Genomic DNA, 19,495 nt, shown 5'->3' with positions numbered 1-19,495 from the left:
ACATTTATACATCCATGTTAATGGCAGCATTATTCATAACAAAAAGGTGGAAGCATTCTAAATGTTCGCTGAAGAAGGAATGAGTAAACAAAGTGTGACACATACATACAACGGAATGTTATTCAGGTTTAAAAAGAAATTGTGACACATCCTACAACATGGATGAAACTTAAAGACATTGTGTTAAGGGAAATAAGCCAGTCACACACCCACAAAAATACTGTATGGTTCCATTTATATAAGAAACCTAGAGTAGGGACACTCATAGAGAAAGTCTGTTAGTTACTGTCTGATGCTTCTCAGGGACAGGCAGAAGTTGAGAATGGGAAGTTATTATTTAATCATACAAAGTTCAGTTCTACAAGATGAAAACAGTTCTGGAGACTTCTTTGCAAGATGCAAATAGTTCTCACAGTGGTTGCATAATAATGTGAATGTACGTCATTCTACCGAACTATACATGGATAATGGTTGAAATAATAAATTATATGTTAGGTAAATCTTACCACAATTAAAAAATACTAGTTACATTCCAAAAAATTACTATTTATATTGTCAGGATAGTGCAATAGAATGAGAATAAATTAAATAATATTTATTTAATAAAGCTTTCCTGAAAGCTATAATACAATTGAGATGCAGGAGAGTACTAGTGAAACCACTCATGGGGCATGTGTTGGCTGAAAATCTGTGCACTCAGAGATTTCATTACTTATAGTTTTTTTTTTAAAGCAATCCTCTCCAGAGTCTGCCTCATGATATGACTCTCCAGTGACTTCCGTAAATGGTTTTCTTGTATTTGATGATTATAGCTCATGGATGAGTGAAATGAATGACAGTAATGGTGCAAGAAATTGGAGCAGAAACTAGCAGTACTGTGGTACTACCAATGAAGCAGTATGGTATTATTTGAAGTGAGTTTGAGTTCATTGAAAATATATGTTGCAAATGCTAGAGAAAAAGCAAAAAATATGTAAGAAATAGGTTAAGGAAGATGAGACAATGGAATCATATAACATGTGCAATTCAAATCACAGAAGGCAGGAAAAGAGTTGAAGATGAAAACAGAAACAAAGAATGAGAGCAAAGGGTAAAAAAAACAACAAATAAATGGTAGATATTAAACCAACTACACCAAAATGAGTTTAAACCTCACTGAATATACCAGTTAAAAGACAGACACTGTCAGAGTAGTTCAGAAAACAAGACCCTGCATTATGTATGGTTTTTACACGAAACCCAGTTGAAATATAAATTCACATATGTTAAAAGTAAAGGAATGGAGAAACATATACCATGATAACACCAACCAAAAGAAAGGTGGAGAGCTGCATATGAATCACAAAAATCCATCTTCAGAACAAGGAAATTTACTAGGTCTAAACATAAAATGTAATCCAAATCAAAATAAAGGATAGTTCTTTTTCAGATATTGATAATCTGATCATAAAATTTATGTGGAGAGGACAATAACCTAGAATAGCTAATATTGAAGGAGAATAAGAAAGTCAAAGACCTGAATCAACTTGGCACAATCTCAAGACTTATTATAAAGCTTATTATAAAGCAGTAATCCAGATTATCTGCTATTTTTGAAAAAAATAAGCAGATCAATTAAAGGAAGAGAATAGAGCCTGAAATACATCCACACGAATATAGTTAACAAATCTTTGAAAAAGAAGCAAATTGGGAAAGGGTGGGTTTTTCAACAAATGTTGCTGGATCTGGATTCTGACGTTCACTAAAATATCATTTGTTGCAAAGGACTTAGGGGAAAGGGAGGGATGAATAGTCAGAGCAGAGAGGATTTTGGGGGCAGTGAAACTATTGTGTGTAATACTGCAATGGTGGGTACATTCCATTAAATATTGCTCAACACCCATAGTATGTAAGCTATAAACTTTTTTAATGATAATGTATCAATGTTTGTTCATCAGTTGTAACTAATGAACCTCATTGGTGAGGGTTGTCGATTGTGGGAGAGGCTATGGGTTGGTGTGAGGATGGGTTCTGGGGCTCTGTGTACTTCCCGGTGATGTTTGCTGTGAACCTAAAACTGCCTTTAAAAATCTATTAATTGGAAAGAAAAACTTGCTCTAATTCACAACCCTAGCCAGAATGGTGTTTGCATTAGTCTTTGACTAAAAAGGATTTAATATTTTTAACACCATGATTATTTGGACTGAGACCAGAATTCTATGGGATGGATGTGAGATATGACAGAACTGGTAGCAGTAAACCAGCATTTTAAGACCAAGTCTTGTAGTGATGTATTGGTGAGACTTTATGTCTCCCAGTGTCCAACTGCTCATTCCTAAAGAACAAAGCAAAGATTAGACTAGATGACATCAGAAATCTCTTCGATCTTTAAATTATTTATGATTATTTTATTCTATAAAAAGAAAGGTCCAGGCCAGAGCCTCAGCTCAACAGAAGGGAGGAGAAGTAGAACAGAGACACCTATATCTCAAGGAATGAAATCATTGCTCTAGAGACAACAACTGAGCTTCTTTTATCCGAAATTAGGTGGATTGTTTAACTTAGAGTTTACAGCTATGTGAGTCAGTCAGCAATTACTGCTGCTCTTTGCTGTGGATGAAGGTTCACGAAGACTTGGACTCACTCAAGGTCAAATGGTTATAAAGTCAAACTTTTCTGACCCTCATTTTAGTCAAGTGGTGCTGTAATTATTAACTAACTTAAGGTTTATTTTGAAAGATGCTGATTAGGCTTAATCCAGAAATACTGAAGTACAGAACACAATCAGTAAACTTGGGGGAACCTGGTTGAACTGAATGCTTTTCTGGAGGGGACGGTTCAAGAGGAAGGGGACATGGGTTCTTATCTCAGCTGTATCACCTGCAGTCTGTAGGCCTTGACAAAGACCGTGAGTCTCCAAGACCCAGTGTCCTTATCCATAAAATGGTAACTATTTTACTGTTGGCAAAGGGAAGCCAGAGAATCAAAAGCGATATGGTGGATGTGAAAATTCTCCATATATCTGTAAATTGTCAGAATCCATATAAACATGACCAATAAAACATGGTGTAACCATGTCCCAATTTTTTATAATTAAATAGCTTGGAAATAATTGTACTAGTTTTGTAAAGATAGTAATGTAGAATACAATACACACTTTATTTTACACAACATGCTTTTGCACAGTATCATCATTAATGATCTCCTAAAGTATATATTCCAGTTGTATTTAGATCCTCATAAACACCAAGTTTCATCTACAGTTCAAGTCTGCAAATTATGATTGTTCTGTGCTGTGGGTTCATTAAATGATTTCCCTACCTCCCCTCCTCTATTGAATCCACAACTGTTGTTCTGTCTATAACTTCCCTTCCTTGATGTGTATTACCAATTACTGTTATTTCTCACAATGGCAGACCAAGAACAATTGTTGTGAGTAGCTGTGTTTGGAGGCAACTAGGAGGTGGGATACTCCATCCTTACTCAAGCCCTCCCCGTGAAATTCTCTTGGAATGCCTTTTTCCTCAGTACACTAAGCGGATTTCATGTCTGCAATGATGGAAAAGAGGTAATTATATCTTTTATTTCTTTTCTTGAGCACTTCTGACCTGTTACCCCTGGAATGAAATAAAGGGCTTCTATTGAATGTGAAGCCTGTTGCTTTATGAAGTGAGTCAGTGAGATGCACATTCAGAGTAACTAATGGTTTGGGGGTTTGGTTTTGCTGAAATTCTTCTTGAGGTAGCTGTGGTGTAAGCCACAGTGCACCACAAAGTGCATCAGATGATCTCAGTTCAGATCCTATTTCTGCCACCTGTGAGCTGTGTGACACTGACGGGTCTCCTCTTCTCCCAGTCTCCCTTTCCCCATTTTAAAAATAAAATAATATCTGACTTCAGTTGTTTTGATTTTAGATTTACTGGTGAAAGGTGTGTAAATTTATTACCCAATATCTTCATATGTGTTTGGTCACATAACATGTATGAGTTTTGTTATTTACTTTATATTCTAGGCAACTGTAATGTTAGAAGAATATACTAAATATTTGAAAGGCTTCCGTTGTCGAGGACAATGTCTCCTAGTGTTTGTTGTAGCATTACAATGCACATTTTTTATATACAAGGCACAGAAAACACTGATTACCCTTCAAGTCATAAATCCCCAACTGGTCACTCATCTGAGAATCCAGAATTCTGTGTCATTTTCTTGCATAAACCAACTTACAATAGAGCTTCTCAATCATGTCTGCACATTGGAACTATCTGGGTTTGGGGACTTTTAAGTTTGCTTATCAATTACTGATATGTGAGTTCCAGCTCAGTACGATTAAGCTGGAGTGTCAAGGTTGAGCACTGATAAGGACAGACAACAAGACTAAAGAACATTCTATTTTTGTCTCTCATCGAATCAAGGTCCACTAAGCAGTGTGCAAGTAGATCTAGTTTACTGATCATTTTATGTGTCAAAGTGGCACGTACTAAGTTAGAATGGAGAGTTATAAAAGCTTTGGACTGCAAACACACAGTGTCGTAGTTAGAAAACAAGGCATCAATGGATCCAGTTGTGGTTCTGGTGCTCTGTCTCTCCTGTTTGCTTCTGCTTTCACTCTGGAGACAGAGCTCTATGAGAAGGAATCTCCCACCTGGCCCTACTCCCCTGCCAATTATTGGAAATATCCTGTATTTAGGTGTTAATAACATGAAAACATCCTTCAATAATGTAAGTACACTTTATGATTCTGCAGTGTCTTGCAAAGGGTAAGTATATGTACCCATGTTTTTAAGCAAAATACATTTTTGGAAGCACACTATTATATCATTGTAAAGCATATTACTCCCTCTAAATGCTGATGTTTCTTTCAACAACGTGTTATGGTCAGAAATAGCAGAGTGACATAATACATTCTGTGAGCTGAGAGGCATTTTGGTCTTTGTATGGTAGAAGTAAAATTCCAAAGTGGCAAATTTTGGGAGTGCTGCTTTCCTTCTTTGTTTTATAGCCATTTGCTATGATTTTTTTTTTCTGAAGGTAAATATCAAGGGAAGTTTGTGATTAGATATTTCACTCAAAAAGTCATCTATTATATGAGTCATGTGTTTTATTCAGTATAGCCATGAAAATTGAACTGCTCTGAAGAAGCAATTTGTATGTGACGTCAAGGAAATAGCTCAGGACTCAGAACCAGCTTAAGTAAATGAATTGGTGGTATCAGGATTCTTTTCAGTTCTGCACAAAGCAGCTGTCTTTGGCCAAAAATGCTGGAGGATGTTAGAAATTGTTCTTCCAGGAGATGCTGCACGTCCTGGTGCTGCCCGTGTGGTGCTCACTCTTTCTGTGCTAGTAATACCAGCAGGTCCCAGAGTGGGCTGGGAATCAGAATCACCTGGAGTGACTATATAAGTGTTCATCACAGGGATACTGAGTCAGGATCCATATGGGAAGTGGTTTACAGGGGATTCTGAAGCCATCCGCTGTGCATTGGTCTCAACAAAATGTGTGGGGCTGATAAATTGCTCAAGCATCAGAGGCTGAATAAGCAGAGTTTCAAATTTGAGTCTTCTGTTTATAAGTGTGTGACACCTAAAATGAATTTGGGCTTCTTTGACCTCAGTTTTTCTGTTTGTAAAACAGGGCAAATAATCCCACTGAATGTATTGGTGTGAAGATTAATTGTAATCTGTATACCACTTGACAGGGCATTGTGTGGCACATCATAGGCCATCCATAAGTGGCAGCTACCACAGTCACCTTTCTATTTATGAATGATTTTGAGAAATATTGGAGGCTGTATGTGGCAAATAAAGATAGAAAGTTTACAATGAATAGATCAGCCTGAATCAGGCACAGTATATAGACAAATTAGTGTCTTGCTTTCCTATTATCTGCTTCTCCTTTTCTAGTTCTCAAAAGTCTATGGCCCTGTGTTCACTGTGTATTTTGGCATGAAGCCCATTGTGGTGTTGCATGGATATGAAGCAGTGAAGGAAGCCTTGATTGATATGGGAGAGGAGTTTTCTGGAAGAGGCAAATTCCCAGTGGTTGAAAGAACTAATAAAGGACATGGTAAGTGCACAGTTGCCTCTGTCATTATTGGTAATGGCGGTGGGAGGACTTAAAACACAGACTCAAACATCTCCTCAGGCAGACCTTGGCCCAACCACGTAGCTGCCAAGTGTCAGTTCACTCTTCCTTGCCTGGGATCTCCCTCCTAGTTTCTGCTCCCTGTCTGTTAGGGATCATTTTCAGCAATGGAAAGAGATGGATGGAGACCCGGCGCTTTTCGCTCATGACCCTACGTAATTTTGGGATGGGGAAGAGAAGCATCGAGGACCGTGTTCAAGAGGAAGCCCGCTGCCTTGTGGAGGAGCTGAGAGAAACCAATGGTGGGTGCCTCATTGCTCTGTAGTGCTGACTTTAACAGACTGCTCTCTCCTGCAGTGACATCCTTGGAAACATCTCAGGAGCAGCTAGATCTTTCATCGCAGGCAGTGGTGGTCAGCCCTCACGTGGAGGAGGGCTGCTTTGAAGCAGAGACTAAGGGAGCTTTTGTGTATCTGTATTGTGTGTGCAGGTACAATTGTGTGTAGAGTGTGGTTTAACCCTATTTTCTTCTGAACTTTGTTTCTTTGACTTCAAATCAGAAATCATAAAATAGGTTTGAGTTAATTTATGAAAGAATTAATGAGAACTGTTTTCCCCGTAGTATGAATGTCGGTTACCTATTCCAGAATATTTCACCAGACTATACTTGGAGACCAGACATGGTATGAATGACCCTGTCACACACTTATGTGGCTCGAACAAAGTCACACATTATTTCATTCAATTGGGGTATATTTGTACCACGATCATCGCTGACATATCTGGGGGTTTCTTTCAGGGCGGTGCCTGTTCTGTCCACTAATAATGCCATTTAGGGTTTTAATTGCTTAGGCATGTCTCACCACAATTCTCATCATTTATTATTTCTCTGTGAACACCACACTATTTTAAAGTAGCCAGCATTAATTATTTATTTTTACCCAGTACTTACTGTACTGATTTATTTTCTTGAGCAAATATATGCTAGAACAGAATTCTCTAAAATATGCAAATGGAAATTTAAAAAACAGATTTATTCAACTGGATTTCTACTATTATCAATTACTCTTTACTCTGTCTTCCATAAAGATAGCTTGGCTCTGTTTTCAACTTTCTATATCTCTTTGTCTAATGTTCAGTGAATCTTGATTTAGAAATTTGTGGTAATTAATTTCCTCCCACTGCCAACTCTACTCAAGTATGAAATGTTTGTCATAATGAATCTGATTATCAGCTTGGTTTTCAAATTCCCTTGTTTTTAAGTTTTCTTTTCCAAATGAAGTGAAAGGAAAGACTGAAAATCAGATCTCACCTGTGAATCACACAAACACACACACAGACAGACAGACACACACACACACACACACACACACACACACACACACACACACACACACAGGCACACAGACACACACTCCCCCAAACATCCCTAATTACCCTACTACCTAGTGGCTAAAATAAAACATTTCTCAAAACTCAAACCCTTGATATTTTTAAAGAAGCCTGGTTTAGAAGCTGGTAACTCAGCAGGTTTCCTGCTGTTCAATGCCCTACCATTTATTCAAAACACTTTTGATTCAATTCACCGTTACTAAGGCTCCATAGTGTGATTTTGGGAGCTCTTTATTTATTTATAAAGTTCTTTGATCATTTGAATATAAGAAACCCATTTTATAGACTAGCCATGAAAAAAAAAATACAAAAAACAAAAAACAAACAAGGAACCCTAATTTCCTATAACTTAATTTCTTAACCAGTAAAATGATAGATTTGGCCTACGTGATGTACAAAAATTTGCTAAAACATACCATTCTGTTGATGGCAATGCAGAATAATATCCCATAATCCACAGAAGGGTAGCTTTACCAAATAAATTAAATTTGGATGATACTTGGAATTTAAGGAAATTTAGTACCTAAAGAAGGGAATGCATTTTCTTTTTTTTTTTTCTTTCTTTCTTTCTTTTTTTTTTTTTTTACATTGAAATGATAAATAAGAAGACTCTGTTTATCACTTTAGTTTTTAAATTTTCCATACCTGGAATTTATATTTTAAATATAAATTTCACATTTCTTTTTTTTAGACAAACAAATCCATCTTATACTTTCTGTTCATTTATATGAGTTTTTCTTCTCATATAACACGGATGCATACTGCTTTTCATATTTGTTCCTTTAAATACACAAATTTAGATACAGTCTCTCTGCTTAGTTCCTCTTCATTGGCTAAGCACATGATTCTTTCTGCTTTTCAGTATATATAAATAATTTTCAGGTCCTCAAGTATTCTCTCTCTTTTTACCTCAAAGCTTTATGTTCTACAGGCATTGCAGACAGATGCGATTCTGCTTGAAAACTTGAATTACTAGGTTTTTAAAAACTTTTTTATTTCTTCCAAAATAATAGACACCTTGGGTTAAAAGAATATAAATAAAGGCAGGAGATGTGAATTGAGCATTTGAAATATCATTATTTAACTAGTGAGATTCTAATGGTCAACTGAGGTTTTGTTTTTTTATTTTCAATAAATGACTGGTAAGGGGATCTTAACCCTTGACTTGGTGTTGTCAGCACCACACTCTCCCAAGTGAGCTTCCTTATATAGGACGAGAACCCATGGCCTTGGTGTTATCAGTATCACACTCTCCCGAGTGAGCCACTGGATGGCCCTTAACTGAGGTTTAAGTTACAGGTGATGTGTAGATTTTATGTATGCTGAATTCTTTTTTGCTCTTCAGGGAATTTATAGGTATAGGTAAGAAAATTTCTAAATTATCTTTACTTTTAATATAGTCAAAGTGTTCGCATGTACATTTTTGTATTGTTTTCAATTTTTTAGCTTCACCGTGTGATCCCACTTTTATCCTGGACTGTGCTCCCTGCAATGTGATCTGCTCCATTATTTTCCAGAATCGTTTTGGTTATAAAGATCAGAATTTTCTTAACTTGATGGAGAAATTCCGTGATATCATGAGGATTCAAAGCTCCCTGTGGATCCGGGTGAGGTCAAAACACTTTTTTTCTGAGAAACCACTAGTGCTCTTTATTCTGACAGGTCCAAAATTCTATATTCACCATGCTGTGGAGTGAATGTTTGCACACCACAGTCCTGGCTGAGCCTGATGGAGTGAACATCAGGGAAAGATGTCCTAGCCACATTTTTACCCACAGGAAAACAAGTGCACAAATACCAGGCTTTCTTTCAAGCCCATTAGATCCTTGACCTGCGATTTTTCCACTAACCTCCAAAGCCATTTCTATAAAGTACTTTGTTGACTTTCCAAAGGATGCCCATATCACTCAATGGACATCCAGGCCCTTTTTGAAGGCCTCCATTATTCACAAGGCTTGTTGTACAATGAACACTTAGAGAACTCTTTGTCATACTATTTGGCAGAAATATTCTGATTTAGGAAGAAAATATCTCCTTCAAGGAGGGAGAATGCTGGGGATCCTAGAAGCTGCCAGGAAACACTGAGTAGGGCATGGGTGTTTTATGCCTCAGCTATGATCCTCGCTGAGAAGGTAACCGTGTTGGGAATGACAAAATAATTCATTGTATCTGTATGAACCATAAACAAACTTGACAATTTTCCCTGTGCTGAACTGGCATGCCTTTCACTTGGTCTAAATACTAATTATGTGCTCTTAGAAAAGTCACTCTACTGCATTGATGCATCATAGTTTAGTGTCAAGATATCTTTGACCCCCTCCCACTTCTAAAATAGTGGTTTTATTTCTGAGGCTGCTTGATAAAAAAAAAATAACAAGGTCTCGCTTTATGCTCTAGAGAAGATTGGGCAATCTCCCTTAAACTCCATTGTCATCTACAAAATATTAACCATAAACAGTCACATCATTTTATATTTTCAGGTTGTAGGGCAGAATTAATGCAGAAAATGAGGAAATTGATACAAAGATATTTTTATACTATAAAAATGATGTCTAAGTCTAGAAAATAGTTATATCTTTAGTCTTCTATCAGAATTCTCACCTTCAAATTGTTTCTATAGGCAAAGAGAATTGCTCATGTATATACAATGCAAACTACCCTTCCAATATGGACACCACATTTCTTTCTTTCTTTCTTTCTTTTTAAAATTTTTTTTATGTACTAAAGAGGAATTTCTATTTTTTATTTTATTTATTTATTTATTTTTAATCTTATTTTATTTTGTCAATATACAATGTTGTTGATTATTGGGGCCAGTTATCAAAACCACCCTCCCTCCTCTCTCTCCCCCCTCCCGTCTACCAATGTCCTTTCTGTTTGCTTGTTGTATCAACTTCAAGGAATTTTAATTGTTGTGACTTCTTCTGTCCCCCACCCCGGTTGTTTGTGTATTTATTTATTTATTTGTTTGTTTGTTTGTTTATGTATTTATTTATTTATTATTAGCTCCCACAAATAAGTGACAACAGGTGATATTTCTCTTTCTGTGCCTGACTTGTTTCACTTAAAATAATTCTCTCTAGGTCCATCCATGTCATTGCAAATGGTCATATTTCATTCTTTTTTATAGCAGAGTAGTATTTCATTGTGTAGATATACCACATTTTCCATATCCACTCATCTGTTGCTGGACATTTGGGCTGGTTTAAAATCATAGCTACTGTAAATAGTGCTGCAATGAATATTGGAGAACAGGTATATCTCTGACTTGATGATTTCCATTTCTCTGGATATATTCCTAGCAGTGGGATAGCTGAGTCATATGGTAGATCTATCTGCAGTTGTTTGAGGAACATCCATACCATGTCCCAGAGAGGCTGCACCATTTTGCGGTCCCACCAACAATGTATGAGAGATCCTTTTTCTCTGCACCCTCACCAACATTTATCATTCACAGTCTTTTGGATATTAGCCTTCCTAACTGGGGTGAGATGGTATATCAGTGTGGTTTTAGTTTGCATTTCCCGAATGCTGAGTGATGTTGAACATTTCATTATATGTCTGTTGGCCATTTGTATATCTTCCTTTGAGAAATGCCTATTTAGCTCTTTTACCCAATTTCTTGTTTTTTTGTTGTAAAGTTGGTTCAATTCCTTATATATTCTGGAAATTAATCTTTTGTCAGATATATATTTTGCAAATATTTTCTCGCACTCAGTTGGTTGTCTTTTAACTCTGTTAATTGTTTCTTTTGCTATCCAGAAGCTTTTTAGTTTGATATAATCCCATTTGTTTATTTTTCTTTCATTTCCCATGCTTTCAGGGTTATATTCATGAAGTCTGTGTCTAGTCCTAGTTCCTGAAGTGTTTCTCCAATGTTTACTTTGAGAAGTTTTATTTTTTCAGGGTGTCCATTTAATTCTTTATTCCCTTTTGAGTTGAGTTTAGTATATGGAGAGAGGTTGGGTCTAATTTCATTCTTCTGCTTATTGATATCCAGTTATCCCAGCACCATTTGCTGAAGAGGCACTCTCTTCTGCAGTGTATAGGCTTGGCGCCTTTGTCAAAGATCTGATGGCTGTAGGTGTGTGGGTTGATTTCTGGATTCTCTATTCCATCCCATTGATCAGTGTGTCTGTTTTTATACTAGTACCATACTGTTTTGGTTATTATAGCTTTTAGTATATTTTAAAGTCAGGTTGTGTTATGCCTCCAGCTCTATATTTTTTTTTGCTCAGAATTGCTTTGGCTATGCGTGGTCTTTTGTTATTCCATATAAATGTCTGGATAGGTTTTTCCATGTCTGAGATAAATGTCATTGGAATTTTAATGGGGATTGCATTCAATTTAAATATCACTTTTGGTAGTATGTACATTTTCAGAATGTTGATTCTTCCAATCCAAGAGCATGGAATGTCTTCCCATCTTCTTGTGCCCTCTTTAATTTATCTCAGCAGTGGTTGGTAGTTCTCATTTTTCATATTCTTGGTTAACTCAATTCCTGAGTATTTTATTTCTTTGGTGGCTATTGTAAATGGGCAAGCTTTCTTGATTTCTCTTTCTGCATGTTCACTTTTGGAGAATAGAAATGCTACTGATTTTTGTTTGTTGATTTTGTATCCTGCTACTTTGCTGAAATCATTTATCAACTCCAAAAGTTTTTTTGGCAGAGGCTTTAGGCTATTCGATATATAGGATCATGTCATCTGCAAAGAGAAACAGTTTGACTTCATCTTTCCGATCTGGATGCCCTTTATTTCCTTCACTTCTCTGATTTCGATGGCTAATAATTCCAACACTGTGTTGAAAAGGAGTGGTGAGAGCGTGCATCCTTGTCTAGTTCCTGTTCTTAAAGGAAAAGCTTTCAGCATTTCCCCATTAAGAATGATATTGGCAGTGAGTTTATCATACATGGCTTTAATGATGTTGAGATACTTTCCATCTATACCTAAGTTATAGAGGATCTTGTCATGAATGAATGTTAAATTTTATCAAATGCCTTTTCAGCATCTATAGAGATGATCATATGGTCCTTGTGTTTGATTTTAATGATATGGTGTATCACATTTATTGATTTGTGTATGTTGAGCCAAGCCTGCATCCCTGGGATGAATCCCACTTAATCGTGCTGTATAATTTTGTGAATGTGCTGTATTCAGTTAGCTAGTATTTTATTGAGAATGTTTTATCTATATTCAACAAGGATATTGGCCTGTAGTTTTCTTTTTTAGTTTTATCTTTACCTGGTTTTGGTATCAGGGTGATGTTTGATTCATAGAATGAGTTTGGGGGAATTGCCTCTGTTTCAGTCCTTTGGAATAGTTTGTAGAGAATTGTTGTCAATTCCTCTTTGAATGTTTGGTAAAATTCTGCTGTGAATCCATCTAGTCCTGAGCTTTTCTTTGCTGGTAGCCCTCTGACAATAGCTAAATCTCTTTTATTGTTATTGGTCTGTTCATATATTCTGCATCTTCTTGGCTCAGTTTTGGTAGTTTGTGTGTGTCCAGAAATGTATCAATTTCCTCCAGATTATCAAATTTGTTAGCATATAGTTTTTCATACTAGTCTCTAATGATTCCTTGTATTTCAGATGTATCAGTTGTAATATCAACTTTTTCATTTATAACTTTTGTTATTTGGATCTTCTCTCTTTTTTTAGTTAGCTGTGCTAATGGTTTGTCAATTTTATTTATCTTTCCAAAAAGCCAACTTTTTGATTACTTGATCTTTTGTATTGTTTTTGGGGGTTTCAATTTCATTAAGTTCTGCTCTAATCTTAATGATTTCTTTTGTCTGCTAACTTTGGGTTTGGATTATTCTTGTTTTACTAGTTCTTTAAGGTGAAGTATCAGGTTGTTCACTTGCCATCTTTCTATTCTTCTGAAGTGAGCGTTTAATGTGATAAATTTCCCCCTTAGTACTGCTTTTGCAGTATCCCACAGGTTTTATTATGATGTATTATTATTTTCATTAGTTTAAATAAATTTTTTGATTTCCTGTTTGCTTTCTTCTTGAACCCATATGTCATTAAGTAGAATGCTGTTTAATTTACATTTGTTTGTATAGTTTCCAGAATTTTGTTTGTTATTTATTTCTCATTTGAATCCATTGTGGTCTGAGAAATACATGGTATAATTCCAACCTTTTTGCATTTGTTGAGACTTGATTTGTGACCTAACATGTGATCTATCCTGGAGAGTGATCCATGTGCTTATGAGAAGAAAGAATATTCTGAGTTTGTTTGATGGAATGTTCTGTAGACATCTGCCAAGTCTAATTGGTCCAGAATGTTTTTTAGATCTTGTGTTTCTCTGCTGATTCTTTGCCTAGATCATCTGTCCAATATTGACAGTGGGGTGTTCAGGTTCCCTGCTATTATGGTATTAGTGTCCATTTCCTTCTTTAGGTCTAATAGAGTTTGTTTTATAAATCTGGCTGCTCTGACATTGTGTGCATATATATTTTAGATTGTTATGTCTTCTTGATGGATCAATTATTTTATCATTATGGCCCTCATTATCTCTTTTTATAGTTTTTACTTTAAAATCTATTTTATCAGATATAAGAATAGCTACTCCAGCTCATTTTTCATTTCTGTTTGCATGGTAAATCTTTTTCCATCCTTTCACTCTTAGTCTATGGGAGTCTTTATGGGTGGGTCTCTTGAAGACAGCATATCGTTGGGTCCTCCTTTTTAATCCAGTCTGTAATTCTGTGTCTTTTGAGTGGGGAATTTGATCCTTTTACTTTAAGAGTTGTTATTGAGGAGTGTTGATTTACTCCTAGCATGTTATTGATTTTTGTTTGGATGTCTTAAGTGTCTTTTGTTCCTTTCTTTCAGATTTACTCTTCGTCCTCTGTATTTGTTGGTTTCTTGGTTGTAGAGAAACATTTTTTTCTCTTGCTTGTAAGCATTTTTATTTTAATAGTGGGTTTTGATTTTTCTTGAGTTTTTTTGCAGTGGTAGTTATTTTTCAGGTACCAAACCAGTACTCCCTTGAGAATTTCTTGAATGGGTGGTCATGTGGTAGTGAACTCCCACAGTTTTTGTTTGTCAGAGAAATATAATATTTTCCATTCATTTTGGATGGATAGCCTTATGGGGCAGAGTATTCTTTGCTGGCAAGCTCTGTCTTTTAGTGTTTTGAATATATTTTTTCATTCCTTTCTGGATTTTAGCATTTATGATGACAAGTCTGATGTTAGTCTGACTTGGTCTCCCTTACAGGTGAATTGATGCTTCTGTCTTGCAGCTTTTAAGATTTTCTCTTTGTCTCTGAGTTTTGCCATTTTGACTATAACATGTCTTGGAGAAGATCTTTTTGGGTTGAATACTTTGGGGATCTTTGAACTTCCTGAATCTGAATATATGTGTCTTTTCCTATACCTGGGAAGTTTTCTTCCACTCTTTTGTTGAATACATTTTTAGTGTAATCTCCTTTTTCCTCCCCTTTTGTAATACTTATGACTCGGATATTTGAGCATTTAAGGTTTTCTGATATCTCTCTTCAATTTTCTTCAGTGTTTTTAATTCTTTTTTCTTTTTTTTTTGTCTTCCTCTTTTATTTCAAACAGCCCATCTTCAAGGTCAGAAGTTCTCTATTCTACTTCTGCAAGCCTGCTGTTTAAACTCTCTGTTGTGTTTTTTATTTCATTGAATGAATTCTTCAGATTGGCAAGCTCTGCTACATTCTTTTTCAGGGCATTGATTTCCTTGTACATTTCTTCTTTCAGGTCCTGTATACTTTTCCTCATTTCATCATGTTGTCTAGCTGAGTTTTCTTGTACCTCATTTAGTTTCTTTAGAGTGCTCACCTTGGGTCTTGGGTCTGTCTGGGGAGGTGCCTCTCTGGTCAGCATGCAGTCAGCCAGCCAGGCTGGGGATGGAGTTGCACGGCAGGGGGAAGGCCTACCTGCTGGGTTGTGCACTGGCACTACAGGGCATGTGGTCTCTGTGGATCTTCCACTTCTCCAGCTGGGCACCTCCCTGGTCTGCATGCACTCGGCCAGGCTGGAGTTGGAGTTGGGTGACAGCAGTGAGGCCTACCTGCTGAGTTGTGTGCCGGCACCTGCTTTCATATTTATAGCTATAATTTCTCAGTAGGGCTTGGTATATGGCATATACCTTCATTATATGTTTCTTATTTAATAAATTATTGTTTTCTTTTTCAGATCTGCAATACTCTTCCTTTTCTCTTTGATTATTTCCCAGGGATTCATAAGACATTATTTAAAAATACTGCTAATCTAAATACTTATATTTTGGGGAAAATAAAAGAACACCAAGAATCTTTGGATGTTAACAATCCTCGAGACTTTATTGATTGCTTCCTCATAAAAATGGAGCAGGTAAGATTTTAGTAACAGGTCAGTCCTTTGGTTCCTTGAACATTAGGTGGTTTATTCAATAGTTCTGTATTTACTAGGAATGTTTCAATGGTCAGGCCAGTAATGCTTGACAAGCATTTTCAGTATCTATGGTGTACATAAAACTGCACTAAACATTGTGGAAAATATATAATTAAATTGTTAAGCAATTAGAATGCATTGACCCTGTTCTTCAGTTAAAAATAATCTACCAGACAAGTAACAGATGCACACTTCAGTCAGACAGAAAAAAATTACAAAAAATTAGAAGATACAAAATATCCTATCATAATATGAATATGTACAAGTATTTTTCCCTCTTCTATATTCTCAAAAATTTTGATTAAGAAATGGTTTTATTTCTTTTAAAATTTTTTGGTGAATTTCAACAGCGAAGTCATCTGGTCCTGGACCTTTCTTTTTTTTGGGGGGGGGGTTGTTTACTAATTCTTTACTTGTAGGTGTGTTCACATTTTGTATTATACCTTGAATCAGTTTTGGTAATTTTTTGTTCAAAGGAAGCTTTCCATTTATCTAGATTATCTACTTTGTTGATATAGAATTGTTTATAGTATTCTTTTATAATAAGATTATATTATTATTATATTAGAACTTATAATAGCTTTTAGTTCCTACAATCAGTAGTAATGTCCCTGCTTTCATTTTTTATTTATTTGTTGTTGTCTCCTCTTTTTTCATTTAGTCAGTTTAGCTGTTTGTCAATGTTGTCGATCTTTTGAAAGGACCAGTATTTGGTGTCCTTGATTGTTCTAATGCTGCTCTCCTGTTTAAAAAATATCTTATTCATTCCGGTGGCTTTGAGTCTAGATTGCTGTTTTGTTTGTTAGTTCCTAGGTTGTAAAGTTTTGCTGTTGATTAGAGGCACAGTTGATGTCTAGTATTCTTCAAATCTTGTATTTCCTTCTTGATATTTTGTCTAGATAGTCTATCCTTTATTAAAAATTGGGTATTGAAGTCTCCCACTTTTTTTCTACAACTCTACTTCTTCTGTCAGTACTGTGCATTTATTTGCTTTATATATCTTTGGGCTCTCTTGAATGATGCATATACATTTATAATGTTATATCTTCTGGATTAATTCACCTGTTTTCCAATATAAAATGTTTTTGCTTCTTTTAACAGTCTTTGCTTAACAATTCTCTGTTTGATATTAGTATAGCCATCCCAGTTCTTTTGTGCTATAATTCACATGCAAAATTTTTTTTCAATTTTTTCACATTTAACATTTTGTATCTTCAGATATAAAGTTAGTCTTGTATAGACAGTAAATAGTTAATTTTTAAAACTGTTCTCTCAAGATGTGCATTTTAAATGGCAATTTTAAGCCATGTACAGTTTAATTAGTTTTACTGAAACATTTATGTGAGCTATAATGTTCTTTCTTTCTATGTGCCTCACATAATTTTGCTTTTTAATTTTCCAACATTGCTTACTTTTTGTTTAATCGATCTTTTAGTAAACTTTTTTGATTCATTCTTGATTTCTTTCTTTTCATATTTTAATACTTTTAGTAGTTATCATGAGGATTACTGTTTATATCCTAAATTTATGGCAATCTAATTTTAAGTAATAGTAAATTATGTTTAAATTATATACATTAACTCTGCTTCCAGCCAACTCCATTCTCCTTTTACACTGTTGTTATCACAAATCACATCTTTCTAAATTGTGTCCCAGTAACAGTTATATAATGATTGTTTTATTTATTTTTAAAAATCATAGACAAACTAAAAAGAGGATCCCATACAAAAACATAAAATATGCTTTTATATTTACCTATATACAGATATATTTAATATTTCAAAATTAATAAGGATGTTTAGTTCTTACTAAGGTTTTTATTTATTTTGTAGTGTCATTTTTTTCAGCATGAAAGCTGAGTCCCTTTAGCATTTCTTTTAGGGCAGACCTATTTGGTAGGAATCTTTTTGCCTTTGGTTTTAAATTGGAATGTCTTAATTTCTTCTTTACTATGTAAGGATAGGTTTGCCAGATATAGAATTCTTAGTTGACAGTTTTTTCTGTCAGCACTTTAAATGTATCATTCCAATGATTGACTCCTTAGTTTCTGAAGAAAAATCAATTCTTCTCTTATTGAGGATCCTTTGTATGTTATGAACCACTTCTTTCTTGCTGCTTTCAACATTTTCTCTTTTCAAATCTTACCTTGTTATGAGACTCTTTGGTTTTACCATTTTGGGAATTTATTGAGCTTCCTAGTTGTGTAGATTCATGTCTTTCATCATATTTGGAAAGTGTTCAGCCTTTATTTCTTCAGCTTTTTTTCTGCCCCTTTTTTCCCTACTTTTTCAGGTGCTCCCATATGTGTATATTGGTAGAAGTGATGGAATTTCATTAGCTCCTAAGGCTTTGTTCATTTTTCTTTGTTCTTTTTTTCCCCCTGCTACTCCATCTGTGTATTTTATCTTGTCCTGCCTTTAAGTTTGCTCTTTATTTCTTCTGTCTACTCAAGCCTTTTGTTAAGTCACTTTGGTGAATTGCTTTTTAAACTATTGTTGTCTTTTTGCTCCCAAATTTCATTTTTTAAACTAATAATTTCTTTCTTATCAGTGATAACCCACACTTTTTCATACATTGTACTCCTGATTTCCTTTAGTTCTTTGTATATGGTTTCTTTCAACTCTTTTAGCATATTTACAACATTTGACTTAGAGGTTTACTTAGTAAGTCTAAGGCTGAGCTTCCTCAGGAAAGGTTTCTGTCAAATTCTTTTTTTTAGCTGTTAATGTGCCATAGTCCTTGTTTATTTGTATGGTGTGTTAGTTATGGTGTGAGCTGGATTTAATATACTATAATGTATTAACTCTGGAAATAAGATTTTCTCTCTTCTCTAACAATTGCCAGTGTTACTTGATATAGTCTGCAGTCATACCCTTATTTAGTGACTTTCCAAATTAATTTAGCAAAGAGTTGATCATTTGAATCTCTCTTCTGTTATGTCTGCATATGCTCAGAGACTGGACAGATTTCTAAGTTTTTAGAAATAAAGGAAGAAAAACTCTCAGGTTGTCTTTTTTAATAAAAATTTTGTCTTTTGAAATCCTCTTATTTATTGTCACTGGGGAAGTTGCTTTAGCCCACAGGGATTGAAACAATGGCCAGCCTTTGTGTTAGCCCATCACCCATCCACAACCCTGCATAATCTCTCTGATGAAAGTATTTTGGGAATCTAGAATCTGGTCAAGCATCCAAGGGAGTGTTTGTTGAAAAAAGTGTCTGGTAAATTTAAGTAAATTTGGCATCTCACATAGAAGATAACATTCCTCATACACAAGCTCCATGACAGGCAGTTTGGGGGACAGTGTATTGTGCTGCTGTATTGCTATGCAACTTGCTCATTCCAAGCTGAGCAACAGGAAACTTTGTCTTCAAAAACTCAAAGTTGGGTCTTCAGACATTTCAGAGGTATTTGAGGCAAGCTATGAGCTTGAGGGCAAGGTTTTCAGAGAGGTGGCAGTGGAACATCAATATTTGCTGTCCTGTACCACCTTGAGATCATGCTCCCCAAACTCTGGCATGATGCCCCTCATTCACAACAGCCTTGGCAAAAGTGGGCCCAGGTGTTGAATATATGTCATACAAAGGTGCCATAAAGTTTGGCAGCATTTACATGATGCTGACTCTGGAGACATGC

General features: G+C 35.5%; 1 protein-coding gene across 3 annotated transcripts in view; it reads left to right on the top strand.

Moving 5' to 3' along the window:
- Window positions 1-4,530: 4,530 nt before the first annotated feature.
- The window catches only part of LOC134382527 (cytochrome P450 2C42-like), a 28,621-nt gene continuing 13,656 nt past the window's right edge, over window positions 4,531-19,495 (top strand). The window contains exons 1-5 of one of the 3 annotated variants that reach the window (XM_063103138.1): window positions 4,531-4,698; window positions 5,880-6,042; window positions 6,213-6,362; window positions 8,899-9,059; window positions 15,625-15,801. In XM_063103138.1, the coding sequence (XP_062959208.1) occupies window positions 4,531-4,698; window positions 5,880-6,042; window positions 6,213-6,362; window positions 8,899-9,059; window positions 15,625-15,801 (819 nt within the window). The other 2 variants (XM_063103139.1, XM_063103140.1) reach the window with 2 other exon arrangements.

This window comes from Cynocephalus volans, chromosome 7 (assembly GCF_027409185.1).
Source record: "Cynocephalus volans isolate mCynVol1 chromosome 7, mCynVol1.pri, whole genome shotgun sequence".
NCBI lineage: Eukaryota > Metazoa > Chordata > Mammalia > Dermoptera > Cynocephalidae > Cynocephalus > Cynocephalus volans.
Note: the sequence above shows the minus strand (reverse complement) of the source record. Positions and strands in the feature narration are given on the sequence as shown.